The following is a 22,717-nucleotide window of genomic DNA, read 5'->3' on the forward strand; positions in this document are numbered from 1 at the left end:
ACATTATTAAAAAAATAACATTCTCGAGTAAATTGCCTAATCAGTGTTTGCATACATTTAGATTTATCATAATAATAGTAAAAGAGCACAAGTACCTACAAAATCCTTTTGATATATTTTCGCAATTTTGAAAGTGCTTAAAATAAATTCTTTTTAAAATAACAAAGTAAAAAAAATTAGAGTTTAAAGTAAACGAATATACCTCAGGGTAAAGACAAACTACAGTCAGGGTCTACATCGCGCGGTGAATATTTTTAGCATCGCTTTCAAAAGGGTCACGATCGTGTCTCTGGCCAATGTCATCAAATAATTTTAAATACTTCCTTATCTCCCATTGCAGCTTAGTACAGAGATTTTCAACAGATAACAATTTAGTTGAAGAATATAAGAGACGTTAAATTTTGTAGAGAAATAAGCATAGCCGCATTGAAATAATGAACCAATTATTTTATATGACTACTAAAACTGAATACCTATATACTAACTTAATAAGGATATTCATTTTTTACTTCCAGACATGCGTGACTAAGTAATTTTTAAGTGCTTCTAATAATAGCAATTGTTTTATTCAATAGGTGTACCTAGCACGTAGCACCTGGGTTTAGTTAGACATCTAAAATGAAAAAAATATGTATGAAGACCGGATTCATAGCTTAGTTACTTAAGTAATTGTTCGATATCGACTATCAGAAGTTGATTATTGTGAAGCTCAAATACAGGAAACTGGTCATTACTCATTCATTCATTCTATAGACTGAAATCTTACGCCAATTTTTCGCGATCATTCTATCGTTTAAATTAAAATCAGGCTCATAAAAACTGCCTATTTTGCAACACTATATGTATCCGCAATAACTGATCACAAGACCTATAATAATATGATTTATTGTTAGGTGATAAAATATTCAACAAAGCTTTTGACTTTTGCCCACTGGGGCCAGACAGCCTTTGTCGAATTCCACCCACTAGTGAAAGGTTCGCAGATATAATAAATTGTTGTAGTTTAGTGTTACCTTTGTTTCAATTAGAAAGGTTAATTTGGTTCCGCTATATTTGATACCAACAAATTATTACATGATATTATTTTGAAAATGACCCCGCCCGTCTACATAAGTTCGAAAATTAGGTAGGTACTATTATTCACTTTGAGACCTAGAGGGAACAATTGTTAATGTTATTAGTGTAATTAATGTCATTAATTTGTATATTGTATAAGCTCCTTTTATTGTTTCTGTAAGATCTCCAAATAAATAAATAATACTACAACTCTTCGTCTCTCCTACCTTACCTGTAGTAGACCAAAATTGATTGTTTATTTGAAGATAAGTGTCGCGTAAACATACAGATAACGCCCCAAATGCAATTATAACACGACTATTTGTATTAGGTACCTACTCGTAGCGTATTGTAGTTTGCTCTATATTAGATTATCGTTAGAATTAAACTCTTGCACTAAATATTAGATACTGCAGTACACTAGATATTATAGAAACCTGGAAATCATTCATGGTCAATCGATAATGCGAATATTTATTTGATGAAAACATTAAATAAAATATTGTCTTAGAATAGACAAAAAAAAGGTGACTTATAGGTAGTTACGAAGAATTGGTTTTTAGGAATTGGAAGGAAAAAGAAATTTTAAATTATAATGTGAATAATGGGATTTCTGGGGATGTGCCTAAACGTTAAAGATGTACATGCACCTATTGAACTATTAATAAGTTTTGAAACAGATACATATAAGGTACCTATAGGCTATAGATACGAATATTGATTAGCAATAATATACTTACCGCCATATTCACAGGCTCGAAAGCAGAGTACTCCAGATTTTAGATGATGCGTATATAGAGAATAGACTATGAATGATAGCCGGATGATAGGGACCCACGGATGTTTCGCAGTAGTTATTTTATTAGATTAGTAGATGAGAGTTGGTACTTGAGTGTAATGGACGCAAATAAGATAGGCACACAGAACAATAATACAAAACCGATAACTGCACAAATGATGGTCCTTTACTTCATATATTTATGAACTTTGCTCGTTATTTTGGTCACCAGTCACCCAATCAGTTAATTATTGCCCTCTCACTTAACATTTAATTATAGGTAAAGGTATGTATAGTAAGTAGCACTGAATATAGTAAAATAATCTTTTTCTTTTTAGGATTTCGTTTGGTCAACTTTTTAAATTGCAGGTGCGAGTCGATATAAATGGAAACGAGGAAGATAATATATGATGGCAGTTACCTACCTACCTATTCAATTTGAGGATGAATGGATTCGGGAAAATGCCATCCCAGTATTTAAACAATATATTGCCAACTTTAGAAATAATACCATCAGCAATCCAGCCATTTATCCTACGCATCGAATTGAAAGACTTAGAAGCCATAACTCCGGTGACTTCTATATTTTCAGAAAGCGAAAAGCGTCATAATATAGAATAGGTATTTATTTATAGGTATATTAAGTAGATACGTAAAGGCGTTGTAAACAAGCTTTTTGCTCTTGCCATTAGTCAAGTCAAGCAATAATTATTATTAATACTTAAACAAATACAAATACAACCAACCAGTTTGTTTTCAAAACTCAGATTTGAGTGATTTGTGGTAATTAGGAGTGTTTATACATTCCGTATTTAGGGTCGATAAGCTAACGTTCAACATCGCACGTTTATTAGTGACTAAGATTTAAAATATTTGAACGACCTGTTACTAAATTAAGTAATGAATTGCAATATTCTATCAATTTGGGCTTTAATTGGGAACCTAGAGTAGGTATCTAATAATTCACTGTGCCGAGTTAGGAATGTAATTCATGTCAGTGAGAACATGCCTAGTGGTCAAATCAAAATGCTTATGTACCTAGTTCCTGTGCTTAAATTTAAGAGGAAATACTAAATATTATTTCGAAGTAAGTAGATCGGAAACAAGAGTTGATCATCTTTTATTTCTTGTAGAGTATGGGTTGGATTGTAGAGCATGCATTGGATTGTAGAGGATGAGTTGGATTGTACCTAGAGGATGTGTTGGATTGTAGAGCATGGGTTGGATTGTCCAACCCATGGTTGGATACACTGGTTCAATTTCGCTACGATGGTTTTTATGAAATCGGACCGGTACCCATTGTGTTTGTAAAATCTTATGACATTAGAGAACTACAATATTTCTTCGTGTTGAATCAAGTCGTACTTACATAAGACACACACTGCCATTGTACGATGAGATAAAAATATCTCAGGATTCATGAAAATCCCCAAATGACAATGGTCGTCATGTTTCATGACGGAAATTAAAATAAAAAGTTAAATACCATCAACCTTCTACTGCCTGGCTTTAAATCAATCATGTTTTACGATTCCATAATTGGCAATCAATACCTAAGTACGTCCGTGTATACTGTGATTGAAAAACTATTCAAACTTTTTTTGGCATCGGAATTGGGATTCAAGTCAATGAAAGAATTTGCAAAGTTTCCGCAAAGTACAGAATTCAAAGTAGAAAATAGTAGGAATATCTAAACGGACATAATTTTTAATCGCTACATGTAAATATGCAATGTACAATTAATTTATTATAAGATATAGATTATATTATTACATCCGAATAAGATATAGATCTGCTGTCTGTACACAGAGATAATGTAATAAAATAACAGGTAGCAAGATAGCGCGGGCGCCGAAATACAGTTAAATTACTTAGGTATTGGCTGACGTAACTTTTATTGTACACAATTGCGCTCTGTGACCCTGTAGGCTAAAATTATTTGGGTGTTATTTTCCGGTTCTATGGTCTCTGGTGTCCTGAAAGTATCCTTGTCTTACTAACGGCATAGACATCACTATTTATATCATAACCAGGCGTGGCAAGATGTCCAAATTGGTAAAGGCTGCACATAAAATAGATGTGAATAGATTGGTCTGCTGCATCATACAGTGATCATCCGTATAATAAGTATACAGATTTAGACTTATATAGTTATTAAGAATGTTATTTATAGTATTTCTTTTGATGTTTATTGTTTAGGCAATTTTAGGCAGCACAGATAAAGTGCAGTTTATGTTCATGATTTGCAGGTCGAGTCACTTTTACTCACATTAAGACTTGATTTCAATAAAATAAAATATAAGTCACAGAATCAGACGATAAGATCATTGAATCGAACAATCTCAGTCCTGAGTATTTTAATTTTTTTAAAACAAATAACAATGCTGTTATCTCGTGAAAAACATCGTTTTTTTCATATAACTAAGGATAAGGATTTTTGCATTACAATAAAATATAAATTACTATACTAATTACCTACTAGGTTTATGATTTTAATTTTAAAGTGTAATTTATCTATCACCAGTCATCACCAGTGTTGCCATCCCATCCATCACCAATAAAATAAAACAACGTTCATATGTAAAACTTGTATTTAAAGAGGATATTTAGGGACATCATTATGATAGAAGTTGCACTCAAGCTTGTTTGCGCAAGCCTTGCCGAATCTACACGGCTTCGGGTGGTAGAAGTGGCAGGCCGGGTTTGCGCAGTTCGGATAATACTTGCACATGCTTGGGATCGCTGACGAGATTGTTTTGTAGTTCGCCACTGGGACCACGTGAGATGCTGAAAGGATAAAATATATAAGTTATATTATGATATGTGTGATAAGGCTTTGCCCGAATTGGACTGTCATAAAAGTACCGTCGAGTACTGAAATTATCATCAATTGACTGACATACCATATAAACTATAAAGGAACTCTTTATTCCTCCATATTTAAGACGTCATTGCAACATTTTTCGTTTTCATTTACTTTCTCTTAAAATATGGGATAAAAAATAAAATAAAATCTTTTCTGTGGTCACAAACAGGTATATACATAAGTGAACAGGTGTCCAACACAGATTATTAGTTTACATTGATAACGATCAGCAAACGCTGTATTTGATCTTGAAAATTTGCTGTCATTGAACTAAATTACCAGCAATACTCCAGGGGTTCCGTCGGATAACATTAACCTTACAGTAATGATAACTTCAAGGTGGATCGTATACCCAATGGAATAAACGCTTGAGGAATAATAATAAAAAACTTTACATATAGTCAGTTTATAATGAAAATGATGTCCCTCAAATACTCAAAAAATTACTACCTACTAAAAACTTCATTATTTAATTTGATTCAGTAGGAAGTCTAAATCTCATATACCTAACTATTATAAATTTGTAAATGTATTAACTGTTAATATTATCCTTATATATCTATTAATCATGCAAGCTCTGCACAACAACATAATTTGAAAATTAACGACACTTGAGTTTTGATTTGGTATGTATAAGAACATGGACATAGATCTACACTAGACAAGGCATTTGTTGACAATTTCTCGTGTCCAGAGCATTGGTACCAGTAACATTAGGGCGGCCGTACACGGGCGGCTCGAGCAGATAACGGCTGAGCGACGTACACGGACTGCTCGAGCGGTCGGTCGATGACTGCTCGAGCTGTCCATGTACGGCAGTGAACGAATGTCCATAGTTCACCGCGCGGTCACGGCTTCAAGCCGTCGGTCTCAACTGCTTGAAGCGGGCCGTGTACGGCGGCTCTTACGCTGTTAGTACACCGACGCATTCGCGTGCGGCAGCGAATCTCTGCGAAACTACTGCGTAGCGAAATATCTGCGGAACGTTAGTAAACAGCAATGTTTTCGCAACTTCTGTGTCTGTGTAATGCCCATTTCGCAGTATCTTGCGAAACAATACTGACAAGGACGCAACTATTTCATCTATCCATGTGCTAGAGTGAGACATATCATATGCGAAAACCTGCCATACTACTGACAGATTTATCGTTGTTTCGCTGCCGCTCGCGAATGCGTCGGTGTACTATCGGCGTTGGAGTGTGCTCATTGCTCACCCAGCGCGGGCTGCGGCAGCGCGGGCGCGGCCGGCTCGTGCGAGTACGCGCAGCCGCGCCGCGTGCACGCCGCGAGGAACTTGCAGCGCGGGTGGGCGAACGCGCACGACGCGCCGTAGCGGCACAGCGGGAACGCGCGGCACCAGATCACCTTGCGTTCCGCTTGCGATACTGGCGATTGGAAATATTAAATAAATAAATAAAACAAGTAGACACGATCACGCTCAAAAATTGTCAGAAGCAAAACTCTGCTTTCGCGGCTATTAGGCAGAGTTTTCTAACAAAACTTTGAAATCAATTGCTTATTCAGAGATAAAATTATAATAGAGGTTGTGTTTGAAAATACTTTTACAATGAACTGAATACTGTATAAATTTATTGTTTAATAATAATTTAAATTAACCAAGCTTAAAATTAGGAAAAAAACATTTGTTAACTTACAGGGTGGTATTGAATCATATTTATTTGAATTAGCCACAGAACTCAAAGTAACATGACTGTCACTGCTTGCACTAAGCGTCCTCTCTCTCACTTGTCTATCTATCTCTTTCTTATCAACATCAAACACTATGGGAGATGCCTTTCTTTTCTTTACTGGGGGACTTTTTTCCTTCTCACCTTCTACTTCTACACTTTTCCTTTTTTCTCCTTTCTCATCTTCTTTCTTTATTATAACCTGTGTATCACTATCTTCACTTGTATCACTCAATCTTTTCTTTTCACTCACTACGGGAACAGGTTTTTCTTTTAATTTGTTCCGTTTCTCTTCACTATTTTTAACTTTTAAAACTTTATCTTTTGGAACTATGTAGCTTTCTTTCGATGTTTCATCATTATCTTTTGTTACTTTATCTATTGGTTTTGGAACCGATTCTTTTTCTATTACTGGCTCATCTACTTTTTCTTCAATTGTTTTAGCAGTATCTATGTTTGTTGAAACTGTCTCTATTGGTTGCATGTCTTGATCTTCCATAGTTTCTATTCTAACTGTATCTTTAGCTTTAGTAATTCTTGGTGTATTAAGGTTAGTAGTGTCATCATCATCATCATCTAATAGTCCTTCTGTCTTGAGTTTCTTAGCAAGGAATGCATTTGGATGATATCCATCCATAGTGACAATGAATTGTGTGTCTTTGTCTTTATCTACAGTTGGGTTGTGGATATTTCTGCAACAAATGTGGTATTTGTAACATAAAGTCAGTTATTAATAATTATAATGGTTTATTTCAGACCACAAAATGAAAATTCGAATTTGTATTCTGTAGAAATTTAACATTATTTTGTATTTTGTATTTGTATTCTGTAGAAATTTAACATTATGTATTATGATGTAACAAATTTTATTAAGCTATTGCATAGCTTCTATCGCGGGCCTTGAGCGCGGGGACCAAATCGAGAAATTCCGTAACGAAAAAAACCTCACGCTCCCCACTCCGACGGGCGGAGGTGCGGCTTGAAGGCATAGCATGCAATAGCTTTACCGCGGCAGTCCCCGAGTGCCACACGTCTTTTTATTTATTTTTTACATTTACATTTGTTCATTGAAATGGTCATTAATAATTTAGCTGATTCAAAGGGCACTAAACAAGTTTAATTTCTCATAATATGAATTTTACAGAATGAATTGATTGGCATTCTCTCAAGTAGCCGAGGTCTTCTTAGTATCACCATTGAAACAAATCAATGGGTCGAGGGACCGTGGAGGCCAGGCTTTAAGGCAGGCGTCACCGGCGCATGCGCAGGCTGCAACGACCAATCCATCTTTCAGGGTATCTTTGCCCTTTAACCTGGCCTCCACGGTCCCCGGACATAAACCCTATTGATTTTTTCCGTGGGGATACTACAAAGACGAGAGACTGCCACAATTTGGACGAAATAACCCGGAAATTCATAGTAGCAAAAGAAACCATAAAAAATGATAAAAGGCATTCAGAAATTTAAGACAACTTTTTACGGTGATGTCGCACTTGCATTGAGCAACAGGGGGGTCATTTTAAAAATTTCTGGTAATTTAACACCTTGTTATTGGTTTTAATTTGTTTTTATTATTCATCATGTTAATTCAATTTTTGCACTTACCACATTTAGATTTCAATTTTTCGATTGAAGCTTTCTGAATAATAAAATGAAATTTTCAGGGTAGCTACCTGATAGATAGAGCGAGTTTTTAAAAGCAAAACGGAAAACTTTTTTTAATGTGATTTTATTTTTTTACGAGCCCTTGAAGTTGTGAACATACTGGATAATTTTATCTTTCTTGGCATTTAATTCTTTTTTTTATTCCATTCAAACATCTAACGATAGTAAATGTTACCATACTGAATTGGCCTATATTTCAGCTTAGCAAACAATAAAAAATCAAACATTTAGCGCAATAATTGACGTCACCATGAGTGAAAATATCATCGTACTCGGCGATAGGTGAAAAATTGAAAAAAAACGTCATAACGCCGAAAATACGAAAAATCGCATAACATACATGGGGGTGATTCGGATAGCCCTCTAGGTCCTCTACCTCCCAGCTTCCGTTCATCACTACTTTTTGGGACACCCTGTATTTATTGCTACTTACATAGTTTCAATGATTAGTGAATCATCCTTCCGAGTCGCCGTTCTACTCGGGACATACTCTGTGTTTAAAATTCTCTTTGTAATTTGTAACGGAGAGCAATCATCTTTCTTTTCACTAATGTATCTGCTGTAAATAAGGTAAAGAACATGTGAATGGATTCTTATGATTAGAAGTATAGTTAAGTAACTAAAATACCACGCTTAAACTATTGTATTGTCATCAATCTTTGATAATTGTACAAAATTTGAATAAAATCTGTCAAATTCAAATAATTTATTTGTATATAAGAATTGTGGTAATACAAAAGGTCACATCATTTAAAGTGGGTGTAAATTGGATCTTAAGGAATTGGTTTCATACAAACATACATATAAAGCTAATAAAATCGTGTTTGAAAACGCATTTATTTTTTATAAATTGCCAATTTGTTATTGTGGATAAAAACTTACCTACTTATTTTTAGTGTAGTTACGAATGCTTTATTTAAATATTGAGATGCTAAAAAAAAAAAACTAGAAAAACTATTTTCAAAAATGTGAACTAGTTTTAATAATTCAAAATCAAAATCAAAATTGTTTATTTGGAACACAACAACACATTACAAAAACTTTATGCACGATGGCACCCATAAAAGCTTAAATAAGCTGCGGCACAGGTGCCAACGCCCACCTCCAAACATTAGTAGTTCCACTAATCAAATTTTAACATTCATATCTCCAAAACAGAGACACAAAGTAATGATAAAAGTAAGCAAGACGATTTATACAAAATTAAAAAGACAAACATGTGCAGGTATGTGTTTGTGAGAGAGTGTGAGAATGTTATGTGAGTGAGTATGCGAGAGTGAGATTATGTGAGTTTGTGAGTGAGAAATGTAGAAGTTTAGATGGTGGTTTTAATAATTAGTTCAGTTTCATCATACGAGAGGGATAGAAGCCAATTTAGGAGTATGGTTTTTAGCTTATAATGACAGAGTGGGTAAATATTGAGGACTTGATTAATTTTATTGTAGATTAAAGAACTTATGAAAAGATAGTGGCGACTAGCTATTGCTGTTCTGCGATAATTAATAACGCATACCCTGTCGTTTCTGCGCCTAGTATTTATAAAGTCCAAGTCATACACAGTGTCTGAGTGCTTCCTCAGAACAACTTTGAGAATAAACAATTGTCTTACGGTGGGAACTTGGCAAAGAGCATATAATTCGCTGGTCGGATAGCGGAGAGGTTTGTTAACGAGAGCTTTGAGGACAGCCCGTTGGGCTCGTTCCAGTCTTATCATCAAAGATTTGACACAGCCTCCCCAGGATGTTATACAGTAAGAGGTAACAGACTGAATCAATGCATAGTAAACAGTTTTTAGATAACAGATATCAAGGACTCCTCTGAGGCGTTTAAACACAAATGTTAATTTTCTGATTTTAGAGCATACAGTATCGATCTGCTGCTTCCACGAGAACATTTGATCAATTGTGACGCCCAGATATCTCAAGCTAGTGGCTCTTTCAAGACTTATACAATTGCATTGATCACTAGGGTCGCTCTTGAGACAATCATGTGCGGATATGTTGAAACTTGAGGGAGGCAAAGAAGAAAGTTTGGGGGCAAAAGTTATGTATTTACTTTTAACAATGTTAAGCGTGAGAAGGTTTTGTCGAAGCCAGTCTTGAACAATCTTTAGAGCATTTTCAGCAACATTACGAACCTCCTCCCAAGTTCGGGCATGGATAATCAAAGCAGTATCATCGGCATAAGAAATTATTTTACAGTTGTTAAGAGACAAATTACACAGATCATTTATGTAAATTAGAAACAGGGTAGGTCCTAAGACGCTGCCCTGCGGTACGCCAAAAGTAACTGGTTCAAGCTCACTAACAATATCATCAATAACTACACACTGCGTACGTTCAGAAAGATAACTACCAAAAATATCCAGAACAGAGCCACGAATACCACAGCGTTCCAATTTAGATATAAGAATAGAGATAGAGACAGTGTCGAATGCTTTAGAGAGGTCTAAAAAAAGAGTAACAGATTTCGTTTGTTCTTCAAAATTTTTTATTATGCTATTGGTCAAAGACAACAGAGCATCTTCCGTGGATAGGCCACGTCTAAAACCGAATTGATTTTTTGATAGTATATTATTGGTGTTCAGAAAAGTAAGGAGCCTATTATTTAACACTTTTTCGAAGATTTTAGAAATAGCTGAAAGCACAGATATTGGGCGGTAATTAGAGACACCATCTCTATCTCCACTCTTGAAGATCGGGTGGACAACTGCTCTCTTAAATACAGTAGGAAAAATGCCTTTTGAGATGGAAAGGTTAAAAACGTAACAGAGAATAGGAACGAGTATATGCCTCGCCGATTTAAGGACAGACGTGGGTATCCCATCCCAGCCAACAGCACATTTGTCTTTAAGATTGCAAATAATTTTGTGGATTTCATCATTGTCGATACTCAGTAGTACCATCGAATTTATAGAAGATTGAGAAGAGTTTTGTGGAAAAGCCTCCGGAGTATTACAATAATTTGAGGAAGCACTCCGAGTACTGTGAATAATTTTATAAGCCATATCTTTACCCACATTAGCAAAATAATTATTGACGGCATTGACAGATGACTTTTTACAGGTGAACCGATTCAGTAAATTACTTGCATAAGACTCCCTTGTTTTAATTCCTGACAGCTCCTTGATAGCATTCCACGCGGCCCTTGGATTATTCCTGATCCTCTGAAATTTGGTATGTTCGTATTCCCGTTTAGTTCTCTTTAAGAGCTTATTACAGAAGGTTCTGTAGCGTTGGAAAATTAATTTGTCCTGATTATCTTCTGGGTTTTTCTTATGTTTACGGTACAGTTTATCTCTATGGCGAATACATTTCAGAAGACCAGGTGTAATCCAAGGCTTTATGATACGTTTTCTAGAGGGGACATGCACAGTACGTCTATGAGAACTTATTGTGGAGGATAGGATGTTTACTAACTGGGATGCAGACTCTTCTGGATCTGAGGAAACTAGAACAGAGGAAAAATCGGTATTTTCAAGGGCATTAACAACTGAGGGAATGTCAATACGAGAATTTATAATAGCATTTTCATTCGGTTGTGCAATTTTAGTATGAATAAAACATAGGACGGGGTTATGGTCAGTAAACAACGTATCGAGTACCAACGTAGTGGCTTTGAAAAGTGTGCGAAGCATCACATGATCAAGACAATTGCCTTCACGTGTTGGAAAAAGATGAGCAGGTAGCAATGCATGTGATGCTAACAGATTAAGATAGTCATCGATTGAAGAATTTGTGTTGTTTGAGATTATATTGATATTGAGATCTCCTATTACCACAACACTCTTGTTTAACTTAATAAAAGAAGTACGCTTTCTAAGCTAGAAAGGAACGGTTCAAGGTTCTTGAAAGATGGCGATCGATATAACGCGACTACAGCCAGAGAATTAGGAAATTCAAGAATAACACAGTTTGCATCATTGAGCGTAGGTAATGTTACTTTGCATTTTAGACCAACTTGAACATAAGTGACTACACCCTCGTTTTGGTTAGCAAAGTTGGATTGGTGGAAGTCGTAACCTGGAAGATGTGGAATAAATGGAGCTTTACTTAACCAGCACTCTGACAGAACGAGGATATCCAGCTGATATCCAAGTCTATGCAAGAGAGTTTGAAGAAGGGTAAAATTGCAGTTTATGCTTCGTATATTGACATGTAAGATTTTAAAGTCTGTAGCAATATTTTTTACGTAAGAAATGCTGTCCTCAGGTTGACAAATGTGGGATTCAGACACAGAAATGTTTTCGATGTCGTCATTAATAGAGTTAAAATCAGTCATGTTTTTGACAGTAAATTACACGGGTATTGAAACCTTGATTGAAACTGAGAATAAATTTTGAATTCATAATGAATGAAAAAGATTTATTGTGTGTGTATTGGCGTATGTGTGGAGTGTGTAATGTGTATGTCATGTAAGTGGTAGGAAAAGATGTCACGTAAATTACAATATCATTTACAGAATTTTTTTTAAAATAACTAAAGTAATACAATAATAATCTGCATAAATTCTTAACAACTAACAATGCGAAAACATCTGCCAATAGTCATATGTCTTGTTTCACTTTTGCAATATCCAATTCCGTATGTATTCTAATTAGAGGGCCATTTTCCTTTTTACGAAGAAAGATCTTTCCGTGTGACACCCAACAGAACTTAAAATTATGAGTGTTTGCAAGATCACGTGATAAGAAAAACAATCTTTTCATTTTTGCAGTTAAATTTTCCGAGATGAAAATATTTTTTGTTGGGCCCTTAAGATGCAGGTGTTCGGTAGTGAGTTTAGAATGTCCTTTATTAAAATTTCGGTACAAATTAATAATTTTTTCCTTTAGTAAACAGCTTGTTAGGTCTACAATAATTGTTCTAGAGTTAGGGTCCTTAGATTTAATTCTATAAATATCCTTAACTTCATGAGGCTGCACATCAATTTTTAATACATTTGTTGTTTTTAAAAATGTATCTAAAAGATAATTTTTTGATTCTGAGGAACTGTTTGGAATATTTCTTATTTCAAGGCACGTCGACCTAGATGCGCGCTCGGTAATTTCTAGCTTCTCTTCCAAGGTTTTGATGTATTTGGCATCTTCACCCCGCGCCAATTCCAATTTATTTACTCTAGTTGACAAGGAATCACATTTTTCTGCTAAAAACTCAAACGATGTCCGCATATTCTCAACCGTTTCGCACAATTTTTCGAAGCTTTTATTTTGCTCTTCTTTAAAATGCATAAACATTTGCTTTATTTCGAGCATAAAACTTTCTAGCTTATCTTCATCACATTCAGTATGCTTCCTTTTACGGAAGGTGACATTAGTTTTTTTAGTTAAACTAGGTTCGGAGGAACAATGGTGTAACGTTTGTTGCATAATCGGAACAGTTAGTACGCTAGTAGAAGCATAAGCTTGATCAACAACATCGGAATTAACAGCCGCAGCGGGCGTGGAGGGGGGTGTGCGCTTGAGGGGCATATTATTTTGTAGTAAAAGTACGAGGTAATGTTACTAGGCAAGCGCAAGCAGCAACCACTGGGAGATTGTACAGTGCAAGTAAATCAAAAACGATGGAGATCAAGTTAAATTTGTCGCGATCGACAAATTCATACAAAGTTGCTTTCCGTCCAGTATAAGTTGACCTCCGATGATGTTTCTTTCGCACTTTGCGTGTGGATAAAGATGTCTATATTTTTGTATTTCTTGAGTCTGTGTTTATAAAATCAATTATTCACTCACGTGTATTCTGGTGATTTATGTTATCCTAGTATTTTAAAAATATTTAATTTGAAATAATTAATTTTTGGAATCAAATTTAATATGCGGATTTAGCACAAAACACGTCTATACTGCACAGCGGTCCGGAGGGAAGGGAATTATAAGTTATTCATATTGTATGTACCGAAAAAACTACATTTATGATTTTTTTATTTGATATAAAAAATATATGAACTTACTGTGAAGGTTTACTGCTGTTATCACAATTATTATCATCAGTCTGCCTATCTACTTGTATGACAATATTCTTAGCATCTACACACCGTCGCATAGGGAGCACTAACGCTCGCTTCACTTTTTGAGGCTCTGGGTCTACTTTTGGTGGTATCTGTGAAAAACAAAATAACGTTCCAGAATTTATCATTGAAATGAAGATTGACATAGTGTAAAACTTAGGTTATTATTAGATTTATGCGAAAAGGTGGAGAGAGAAGATCTTCTTCCGTGGGCAGCTATCCTGTCTATAAGTAGCATTTGTTTAATAATAAATTGTACTTGGTGTGAAATATATTTTGTAATACCAAATAAAAATTAACAAGAATTTTATGCTACAAATATATTTATAGAATTTATTTGAGGGTAGTCTCACATTTAACAAACTCTTATGCGCGTCAGCAACAGCCCGCAGTAGCAGGTTGGACGCGGGCGCGCGCGGACGTGGCCGCACGCGTACAACGGACGCACAACTAACACGTGGCCGCTCTAGTACTGACACCCTGAAACAAAATATTATGTATGTACTTTTTTTATACATATTTTTAAAATTAATATTTTTATTTTATATTAATATTATATATTAAAGCTTGGTAAATATTCATGTCAATTAAGCTATCGTAGTTTATGTTAATTAAAATATAATTCCTTAACCATCCTTGCAGTTATATACAGTACTTTTTTGTATAGTAATGCTATGGTATTTGCTATTACAAGTTTACCTTGACGTCATCTTTTTAGAACTAGATTCAGTCTTTTCAGGGCTATCTTCAGAAACAGAAATCCTTCTGTGTGTCTCCGAAGACTGACTTCCCAGTCGGCTTCTAGCTGGTTTTGTTTGAGGCCGTGAATCAAGCTCTCTTTCTGGTGTAAAGCTGAAATTATAAATACATTATTATACCTTTGTGTAATATACATTTAATTCTAGCTATTTATGTATATTGTACACAGCTTATTTCATTAATGAATGATTATTTTATGTGTATGAAGAACAAATGGCATCTCTGGTATTTTTTCTCCTATATTAGTAGTCAGTAAAATAATACTTCCTTTTACCGTATCACCTGAAAATCTTAAAATATTGAATTATAGTTATATCACAAAGGTTTGTGCGCTAAAAACAACCTAATTGACATAAGATAATAATTTTTTTTAGGAGAAAAATATTAATGATGAGCTATAAATTTAACTTTGAATAATTTATAAATTAATGAGAAGGCAAACATTATTAATTATTATGTATCTAAAAAAATAACACATATAATCTGCTTTAAGAACTAGTAAAATCTTTTTTCTTACTACCTTAAATGATTTTGTAATTAACAACCTTTCGGGGCTACGTGACTTTTGCCTTTCTGTTTCCTTAACCTCTGGTTTCTTGGTTATTTCCCGAGCTCCTAGCCGTTCTCTGATGGGTCTTTTGGGAAGATTTAGTTCAATTTGTGGGAGAATTTCTGGGGACTCTTTATGCGTTTCTTTTGGAGGTGTTAGTGGACGTTTTGCGGGTTTTGGGAGTTCAAATGGCAGTTTTGGGGGTTCGGATGGCATTTTCGGGGGTTCGGACGGCGTTTTGGGTAAAGGGGAAGTGGGTTTTATAGGTGGTGTTGCTATAGCTGGTTGACTAATTTCCTGAAAAATATTAAGTAAACAATAAGTATATTAGCTGTAACTGTAATGGTCAAATAAATTTATATTGAATATAATATTAAAAATAATACTAAATCTGAATATGTCTTAAATGTTTACCGTGAATTAAAAATTATACTACATGACAAACGTAATTAAAGAGAGATATATTTATTACAATATGATTTGATCACATTACCTGTAAAACATCATCAGCAAAATCATTCATAAGTTCCTCTGCCTCGGTACGGATATTCAAAAAATCTTCATCGTCAGACATAGAATCTAACTGTTCAACCAACTTTTGTTTCAAACCCTGAATCTTAGCTTCTATGTCGTTCATTTCTTTTAGTTGACTATTTGAAGAATCTTTACTTGACACTTCTTTAGTTGTTGCTTCATTGGAAACATCAGACTGTGAAAGAATAGTAGCTGGATCTATAATAGGTAGTATTGGCCTTTTAGCTTCTTTCAGCACAGGCTTGGTCTCTATAATTTTCAAGTCATCTTTATAAGAATCCAGGGATACTCCATGGTTTTTAAGAATCTGTCCAGCAAACACATCAGTTATTGACGGTTCAGAGTCCTTTTCCATATTCATCAATAGTGGAGGAATATTTGGCCGTATCCTCTCGTGACTCTTCTTCTTTTCTTTCTTACTTTTATGCAGTTTCTTTTCTTCTTTCTTGTGTGTTTTGATCTTGTCTTTCTTTTTAGCTTTTTTCAAGACTTCATTCTTTTTAGATTTCTCTTTCTTCTCTTTGGATTTCCTTTCTTTGGATACAGATCTTTCCTTGTGTTTGTCTTTGTCATTTTCTGAAATTTAGAAAATATATTGTCACAAACAAAATGTTGTAATTTAAAATCAAAATGGTGGAAAAAATTGTTTGTTGTATGAAACTCACCTTTTTTAATGATTGCTTATAACTTTTAACTATAGCTAACTATAAAAATTTAGCATAAATACAGGGTAAAATTATTATTTCTGTATTTAGTAGAGTTAAAAATGGAGCAAACAGGTTACTGTCTGGTACCCTAGGGATGGAGTAAGGAGCCGGGGTCGCAGCTAGACCTTTTGGACAAGGGTGGCAGCAGACAGGGTACAATGGAAAGAGTTGGAGGAGGCCTTTGCTGTAAGGCATACCGAAATAAGGGATATTTTATAGTGAAATTTTGTTTTTAGTTGTAAGTAATCTTTAAATTTTATGTGTAATATATATGTCAACTTTTTCGGAAATAAAGGCTTTATTATATTATTATTTAGAAAAGTTGATTATGTATGAGGAAAAGGAAAGAGCAATTTGATATTAAATGTATGAATAAAATACATACTGAGCGGGACTGCTACAGTGACTTCCTGCAGTTTCTTGAGCACTTGATGCAGCCAGTTGACAAACAATTCAGTATTGTCACCCAGAAATAGTTGCAAGTCATCCTCCATTTGCAGTTGTGTGCGTTTGTTTGCAACCATCACCATTACATAGTCGGGGAGCTCATCATCTAGTAGTAAAACATTAGATAATAAAATAATATCTGTATGGTACAACTAAAACTATGTTATGATACTAATATATTCATGTTCAACCAGAAGTCCATTCAATAAATAAATGTTTGAGTTTGTATGACTGTATTGATATCTAAGATTTGAAAAATACAAAATTTTGCAATTGTGATGTCTTCTTCCTATGTAATATATTATATTTCAAATAAATATTCTTGTAGAAATTTCTCTTTTATTTCATCCTTTATCATTGCACTTCACCTAATATAAGTAAACATAATTATAAGTTTACTTACCCACATAACAGCCCAGCTCTGTTAATTTTGCTTTGATGGCAGACTGAAAAAAAATAGAAATATTTAAAACAAAAGTAGATACACTACACTATGGTGTGTAACTATGTTGAGCATTTTTAAAGCTGCATGTTTACAAACAGACTTGTTCGGGCTGGAGTGATAAGGGTTAATATTAGTGTAAAGTTTACACACAATGTTGCCTTTTGTGCACCAATATTAATTTATTTTTCATTTCCTTTTTACTCTTTGCTTTTAACATAAGAAATACTTAGTATTTTTGTATAGGTGAACACAGCAAGTCAATAATTGAATACGTAAAAGTTGCAAGGAAACTGTGGTTTATATCGAGTTTCACCAATACTGAGGGGTTGGACCCAGCATTCTATATACAGTCAAATAGCTTGCCCAAGTTCAATTATATTAATCTGTATGGATACTTCTGATCTATATATAGATTAATCTATATGATACAGTTAGGATTCATTCAAAAAAAGTTAAACTTGGCCAAACAGGCAACTCAAGGATAACAAACTAAAAATATAGATGTAAAGTTATAAGTATATGATTGTATGAAAACTGGACATAATATTTGTGTCACACTTATCGACCAGTGGAAATGACCCTACGAATTTCATTTCAGAAAAGTGAAATGGGGCTACCCTTCTTTATAGCTTCTTCTTACTTTTATAAAAAATATTTAGGCATTGAAAAAGATACTTGTAATAATACATAGGTTTAAGTACTTACACGCATTTTCTGCCCAATTTCACTGCCGACGACATCCATTTTTGAAAAATTTTTACAATACGTTGTTAAAAGTTGTTGTGTTTATATAGTTAAACTATAGTGTTATATTAAAAACAGATTTTTGCATGCTCAATCAAAGAACACATGAACCATTGTATCATCTTAAATCTGTAATAATTAACAATTTAAACATATTACAAAACAGTAAATGGACCCAGCACTCAGCAGTAATATGGCACAAGTTTGACAGTTCAGAATTGACATTAATAGGCACGTCTAGAAATCCAAATCATGCCCTATGTTTGTTGCCACAATAATACATAATTTATATTTATTAGGTACTTTCAAATTTTAAAATACAAGAAAAAAATATTATCTTGAATATCAATCAAACAGAAAATCTAAGAACCTCATCGAATAATTTGCGAAACAAAATTGATGTTTTTTGATAATTTGGTGTATCACTAAAATATTGTATAGGTGTAATTTTTGCATAAGAGTTGTGTACAATATACTATAGTCGAGCCAATTTAATAGGCAACATTTGACGTCTATCAATTTTATCTTCGAAGAGAGGTAACCTGCATAAAAACATCGATTAAAGTGTATTAATCGATACGGATTTGAAACATTTGTCAATCGAATTTATTAACTTAATAAATGATGATTTTTATTGACAAGTAATCAATGCATTCGATTATAGATATCAGATTTCGATTTTTAGAGTAACGTCTCTAGTATTTAAAAAAAAAAAAGGTTTATTGACACCTAAGAGCAATTAACCTATAGAGTACTTGTATCGAGCGTATACAATTTACATATATTTGTTTCTCTCTATCTAAAGAAAACGTCGTATGAAAGAATGAGACAGCTATAGACAACAAGCTACGTTTCAACATAGTCATGGCACCATTTTTACTATAGGTACGTATTTAGATAGATAGAAGGTGATAGTGATGGGATGTGCTTCAATCGATAAACTCGTGAATGTATTTTGCATTTACGGTTTCGTGAAATAATAAATAATAAAAAAACAAAACTTATAATTAATTTCAGTTGAATACATTATTTGTTTAATCCTACGTATATAATAAATGCGAAATTATGTGAGAAGGGATGTTACTCTTTCACTGCGGAACCGATTACAATGAAATTTTGTACATACACACATAGGTTAGGTTTTATCCCGGAAATCCCACGTGAACGGGAACTGTGCAGGATTTTCTTTAAAAACGCGGGCGGAAAGTTAGTACATTATAAAAGAAATTTTAAAACTTGAAATGTAATTTAAAATAAAGAAGGAAATGATGATAAAGTTAAAGGAGTGAGGAGAAAGGCACAGTCAGCATGAAGGAATCATGCAGCATTTTAACAAGTTAATAAAAGGACAGTCTTAATGAAAACATTTTCCTAACATCCTACTAATAAATCGAAAGTTTGTGAGGATGGATGTTTGTTACTCTTTCACGCGAATACTACTAAACCGATTACAATGAAATTTGGAAAAATTACTTTTGATCCCGTAAATCCAACAGGAATGGGAACTATGCGGGTTTTTCTTTGAAAACGCATGTATATTAAGTATGTATTTAAATAGTAGTTTCTCATCTATGAGAACTGTCATTTAATCAACCGTTTAATTTTCACATAGTTACACATTTAAAGTAGGTAACTTATGTGTAAAAAATTTCAAAATAAAAATTCACTCTCTTTAATCAAATGTATTTATTATCTACAGGAACAAAAAAAAAACGTAAGCGTAAGATTGCACAATTCTTCTAGAGTATCCATCTTGATAACACGTAGGCTCGAAATGCAGTGAACACAATATTGCAAATTGTGGCGGCGTCCAATCAACTCATGTCTCACGTTTTATACCCATTTTTTATTTAGCTCTGGAAATCTAAAACAAAATGAATTTATTAATAATCTGAAAGAGAAATTAATAAACAACAAACGAAAACTAAAACACATAGGGCAAATAAAACAACCACGTGGTATGTTTTATTTTCCTGCGGTAAAAAATTTACATCTATTATTTGCAACAACAACTACATATAAATCTGATTTATGAAACAAAATAAATAAATCAACGTTAATATGAATTAGATTTTTTGTCATAAATCGATAATATACGCTAGATGTGTTACAACACTACGGTGGTAAACAAAATGCCAAACGTGATATTATTGTGACGTTTTTTAAAAATTATTTCATTATTTTATATTCCACAACCCCATAAAGTGGGTAAATGTTACAGTTACAACATAAAATTACAAAAAAGCGCTTGATAAAACCTTCAAATAGGTTTAAAACATAAATATTTATCAATTTGCTGAAAATCACTTACCGATGGAAAGATATTTTTACATTGTTTTTATCCAAAACTCCCATTCGACTAGTGATAGCCGGTTGCTAAACATACAATAGTTATTTTAGCACACTGACAAATAAAAAGAAACACTGTACACTTTATATTTTCTAAATATTTCGTTAAAAACACTTGACGCACTGAGCCCACCAGCTGGTTGGAAAACAAACTGACTGCCGGCGCGCTACGTTTGAAGACAGTGCAGATACTCTATCGCTATCTCAATCTGGCTTATGCTGTTATTGACTAAGAGTAAGTAGATTAGAAAATATGTATTTTGTTCTGTCATATAAGAACTCTATAGGTTAATTGCTCTTAGATTGACACAAAATTGTAGCGACGTCAGTTCTTCAATTCAGAAATTGTTTATTATGTTTAGGATGGTTTATCAGTAAAATGAAATCTTAAAATAACTTGTATCGGTCATTATAATTATAAATATGTAATCGTAATTGAAAAAAGTTAAGCAAATGTGCAGTTCTAACAAAACGAAATAGAGTTTGGCTAACGAAAGATGAGACTGGCTTTTTATTTCGAAAATTTATATGGCAACACTTATAATTACGTAATTGTCAATAAAACCTGAGTTGTTGATGTGTCAAAGTGAAAATTATTTCCGCAATTTTAGTGATTTCTAATTGAAAACGAGACGAAAACATTGAAAAGCGACTTAAAAAAGGTTCTTTTTACTATGATTAGTAAATTTGAAAAGAAACAAGTTAAAAGAGATGTAGTTTTCAAGGAAAAACAAGAGTGTTTACGTGAAATATCTCAATGCATTGTTAAGTGTGACTTTGATATTTTGATACTATTCATTTTGATTGCATTGTTTAATATTTATTATTTTGCAGGTAACATGGATGATACCAATAGTCCAGTTATAAACTATTCAAGCAACAATAAAAAAAATTGAATGATCTGTTTTGTTCAAAATGTTTAAAGACACAAAATCAGTATCTTGACGAGATTTCTTCTATGACCGGACCATGTTATTCGTGTTGAAGATAGTATAAAAAACGAGATGGAATAACTGCAGAAATGGAAGAGTTCATAATAAGAGTCAGAGATAATGATAGTGATTCTTACTATTCATTCACGGTTGAATTTTTAGATTTAATATGATTATATTGATTAAACAAACTTTAATTGTATTTTTATTGTGTTTTTTCTTGCTTTTATTCGGTGTTCTTTTTTGTCTGTCTGTATCACTTAACTACTATATTACATAAATCAATATTAAAAAGATGAAGAGTTTGTTGTTTTTTTTTGCTCGTAAGAGAAAATAATAAATAAAAGTATTAAAACTATATTTCCAACTATAACCTAAGTTGCCATATGTTGATTTTTTGAATTTGCCGCCTTTTTCCAGTCTCATCTTTCGTTAGCCAGACAATATCATGTTATTCTATGTCGTCGTTACTAGGTTAGGTACGTTGTTGAATTTTGTTGAACTGTCAAATGTTGCCTATTAAAATGGCTCTACTATAAGATTAATTCTTCAATTTCATGTTACAAGAAAATGATCGATATAATTATTTTTCCATTCTCTAATGTTAGGTCATTATTACACTACTGGCTACAGTCTTTATTTTTACCAATAACGTTCCGCCCCAGCTTTTCTGTAGTATTAATAGTTTAATGTAGATTACAGCCTATGGGTGTATTCAGAAAGAAAGCTTGAAACTTATAAGCGCTTATCGGTGCTTGTCAATGCTGGTTTTGACAAGCTTGTCAATGCTGGTTTTGACAAGCTGGTTTAAGCATTGACAAGCGCCGATAAGCGCTTATAAGTTTCAAGCAAGTTTCAAGCTTTCTTTCTGAATACGCCCTAAGCCACTAATGCCCGGTTCCTATATTTGAAAAACGATCCGTTTTAGTTACGAATAGTAGTATAATTAACCAAGCGTAAGCGAAAATCGTTCCTATAAAAAACGTCTCGTCAAGCAACTTACCGACAGCTTCCTACTGACGGATGGGAGGGTTACTATTAACGAACGGTAAGCATATTGTATGGAGAAGACAGTTTATCGCGTTCCTATAAATATTTTTAATGTCATTATGCTGTCAAAGTTACTATTCGTATAGCATTTTGTTTACCCGTCGATTTCGGGCGGTTAAATTCTTACTATTTCATTGTTTC

At 33.7% G+C, this 22,717-nt stretch overlaps 1 protein-coding gene and 1 long non-coding RNA gene across 2 annotated transcripts; one reads left to right on the forward strand and one right to left on the reverse strand.

The window, feature by feature from the left end:
* Positions 1-4,407: 4,407 nt before the first annotated feature.
* LOC123697223 (zinc finger CCCH domain-containing protein 14) lies at positions 4,408-18,448 on the reverse strand. The gene is made up of 12 exons (XM_045643656.1): positions 18,207-18,448; positions 17,460-17,502; positions 16,995-17,162; positions 15,862-16,478; positions 15,364-15,665; positions 14,759-14,911; positions 14,413-14,539; positions 14,003-14,151; positions 8,487-8,612; positions 6,356-7,080; positions 5,915-6,085; positions 4,408-4,621 (listed from the first exon to the last, which is right to left on the reverse strand). Exons 1-12 carry the CDS (start codon positions 18,243-18,245, stop codon positions 4,428-4,430), a joined length of 2,814 nt encoding a protein of 937 aa, XP_045499612.1. The 5' UTR covers positions 18,246-18,448; the 3' UTR covers positions 4,408-4,427.
* Positions 18,449-21,077: 2,629 nt separating this feature from the next.
* LOC123697334 lies at positions 21,078-21,728 on the forward strand. The gene is made up of 2 exons (XR_006752227.1): positions 21,078-21,256; positions 21,429-21,728. It is a non-coding gene; the product is annotated as an uncharacterized LOC123697334 (long non-coding RNA).
* Positions 21,729-22,717: the final 989 nt, after the last annotated feature.

Source organism: Colias croceus, chromosome 14, assembly GCF_905220415.1.
Source record: "Colias croceus chromosome 14, ilColCroc2.1".
Classification (NCBI taxonomy): Eukaryota; Metazoa; Arthropoda; class Insecta; order Lepidoptera; family Pieridae; genus Colias; species Colias croceus.

What these genes read in the sequence shown, in the direction of transcription:
- LOC123697223 (XM_045643656.1), bottom strand. Translation starts at nt 18,245, where the DNA reads ATGGATGTCGTCGGCAGTGAAATTGGGCAGAAAATGCGT. An exon ending in CGCATAAGAGTTTGTTAAAT is followed by an intron (nt 14,152 to 14,412) that starts GTGAGACTACCC and finishes TGTTTTTCACAG; the next exon opens with ATACCACCAAAAGTAGACCC. An exon ending in AACAGCAGTAAACCTTCACA is followed by an intron (nt 8,613 to 14,002) that starts GTAAGTTCATAT and finishes CCTTATTTACAG; the next exon opens with CAGATACATTAGTGAAAAGA.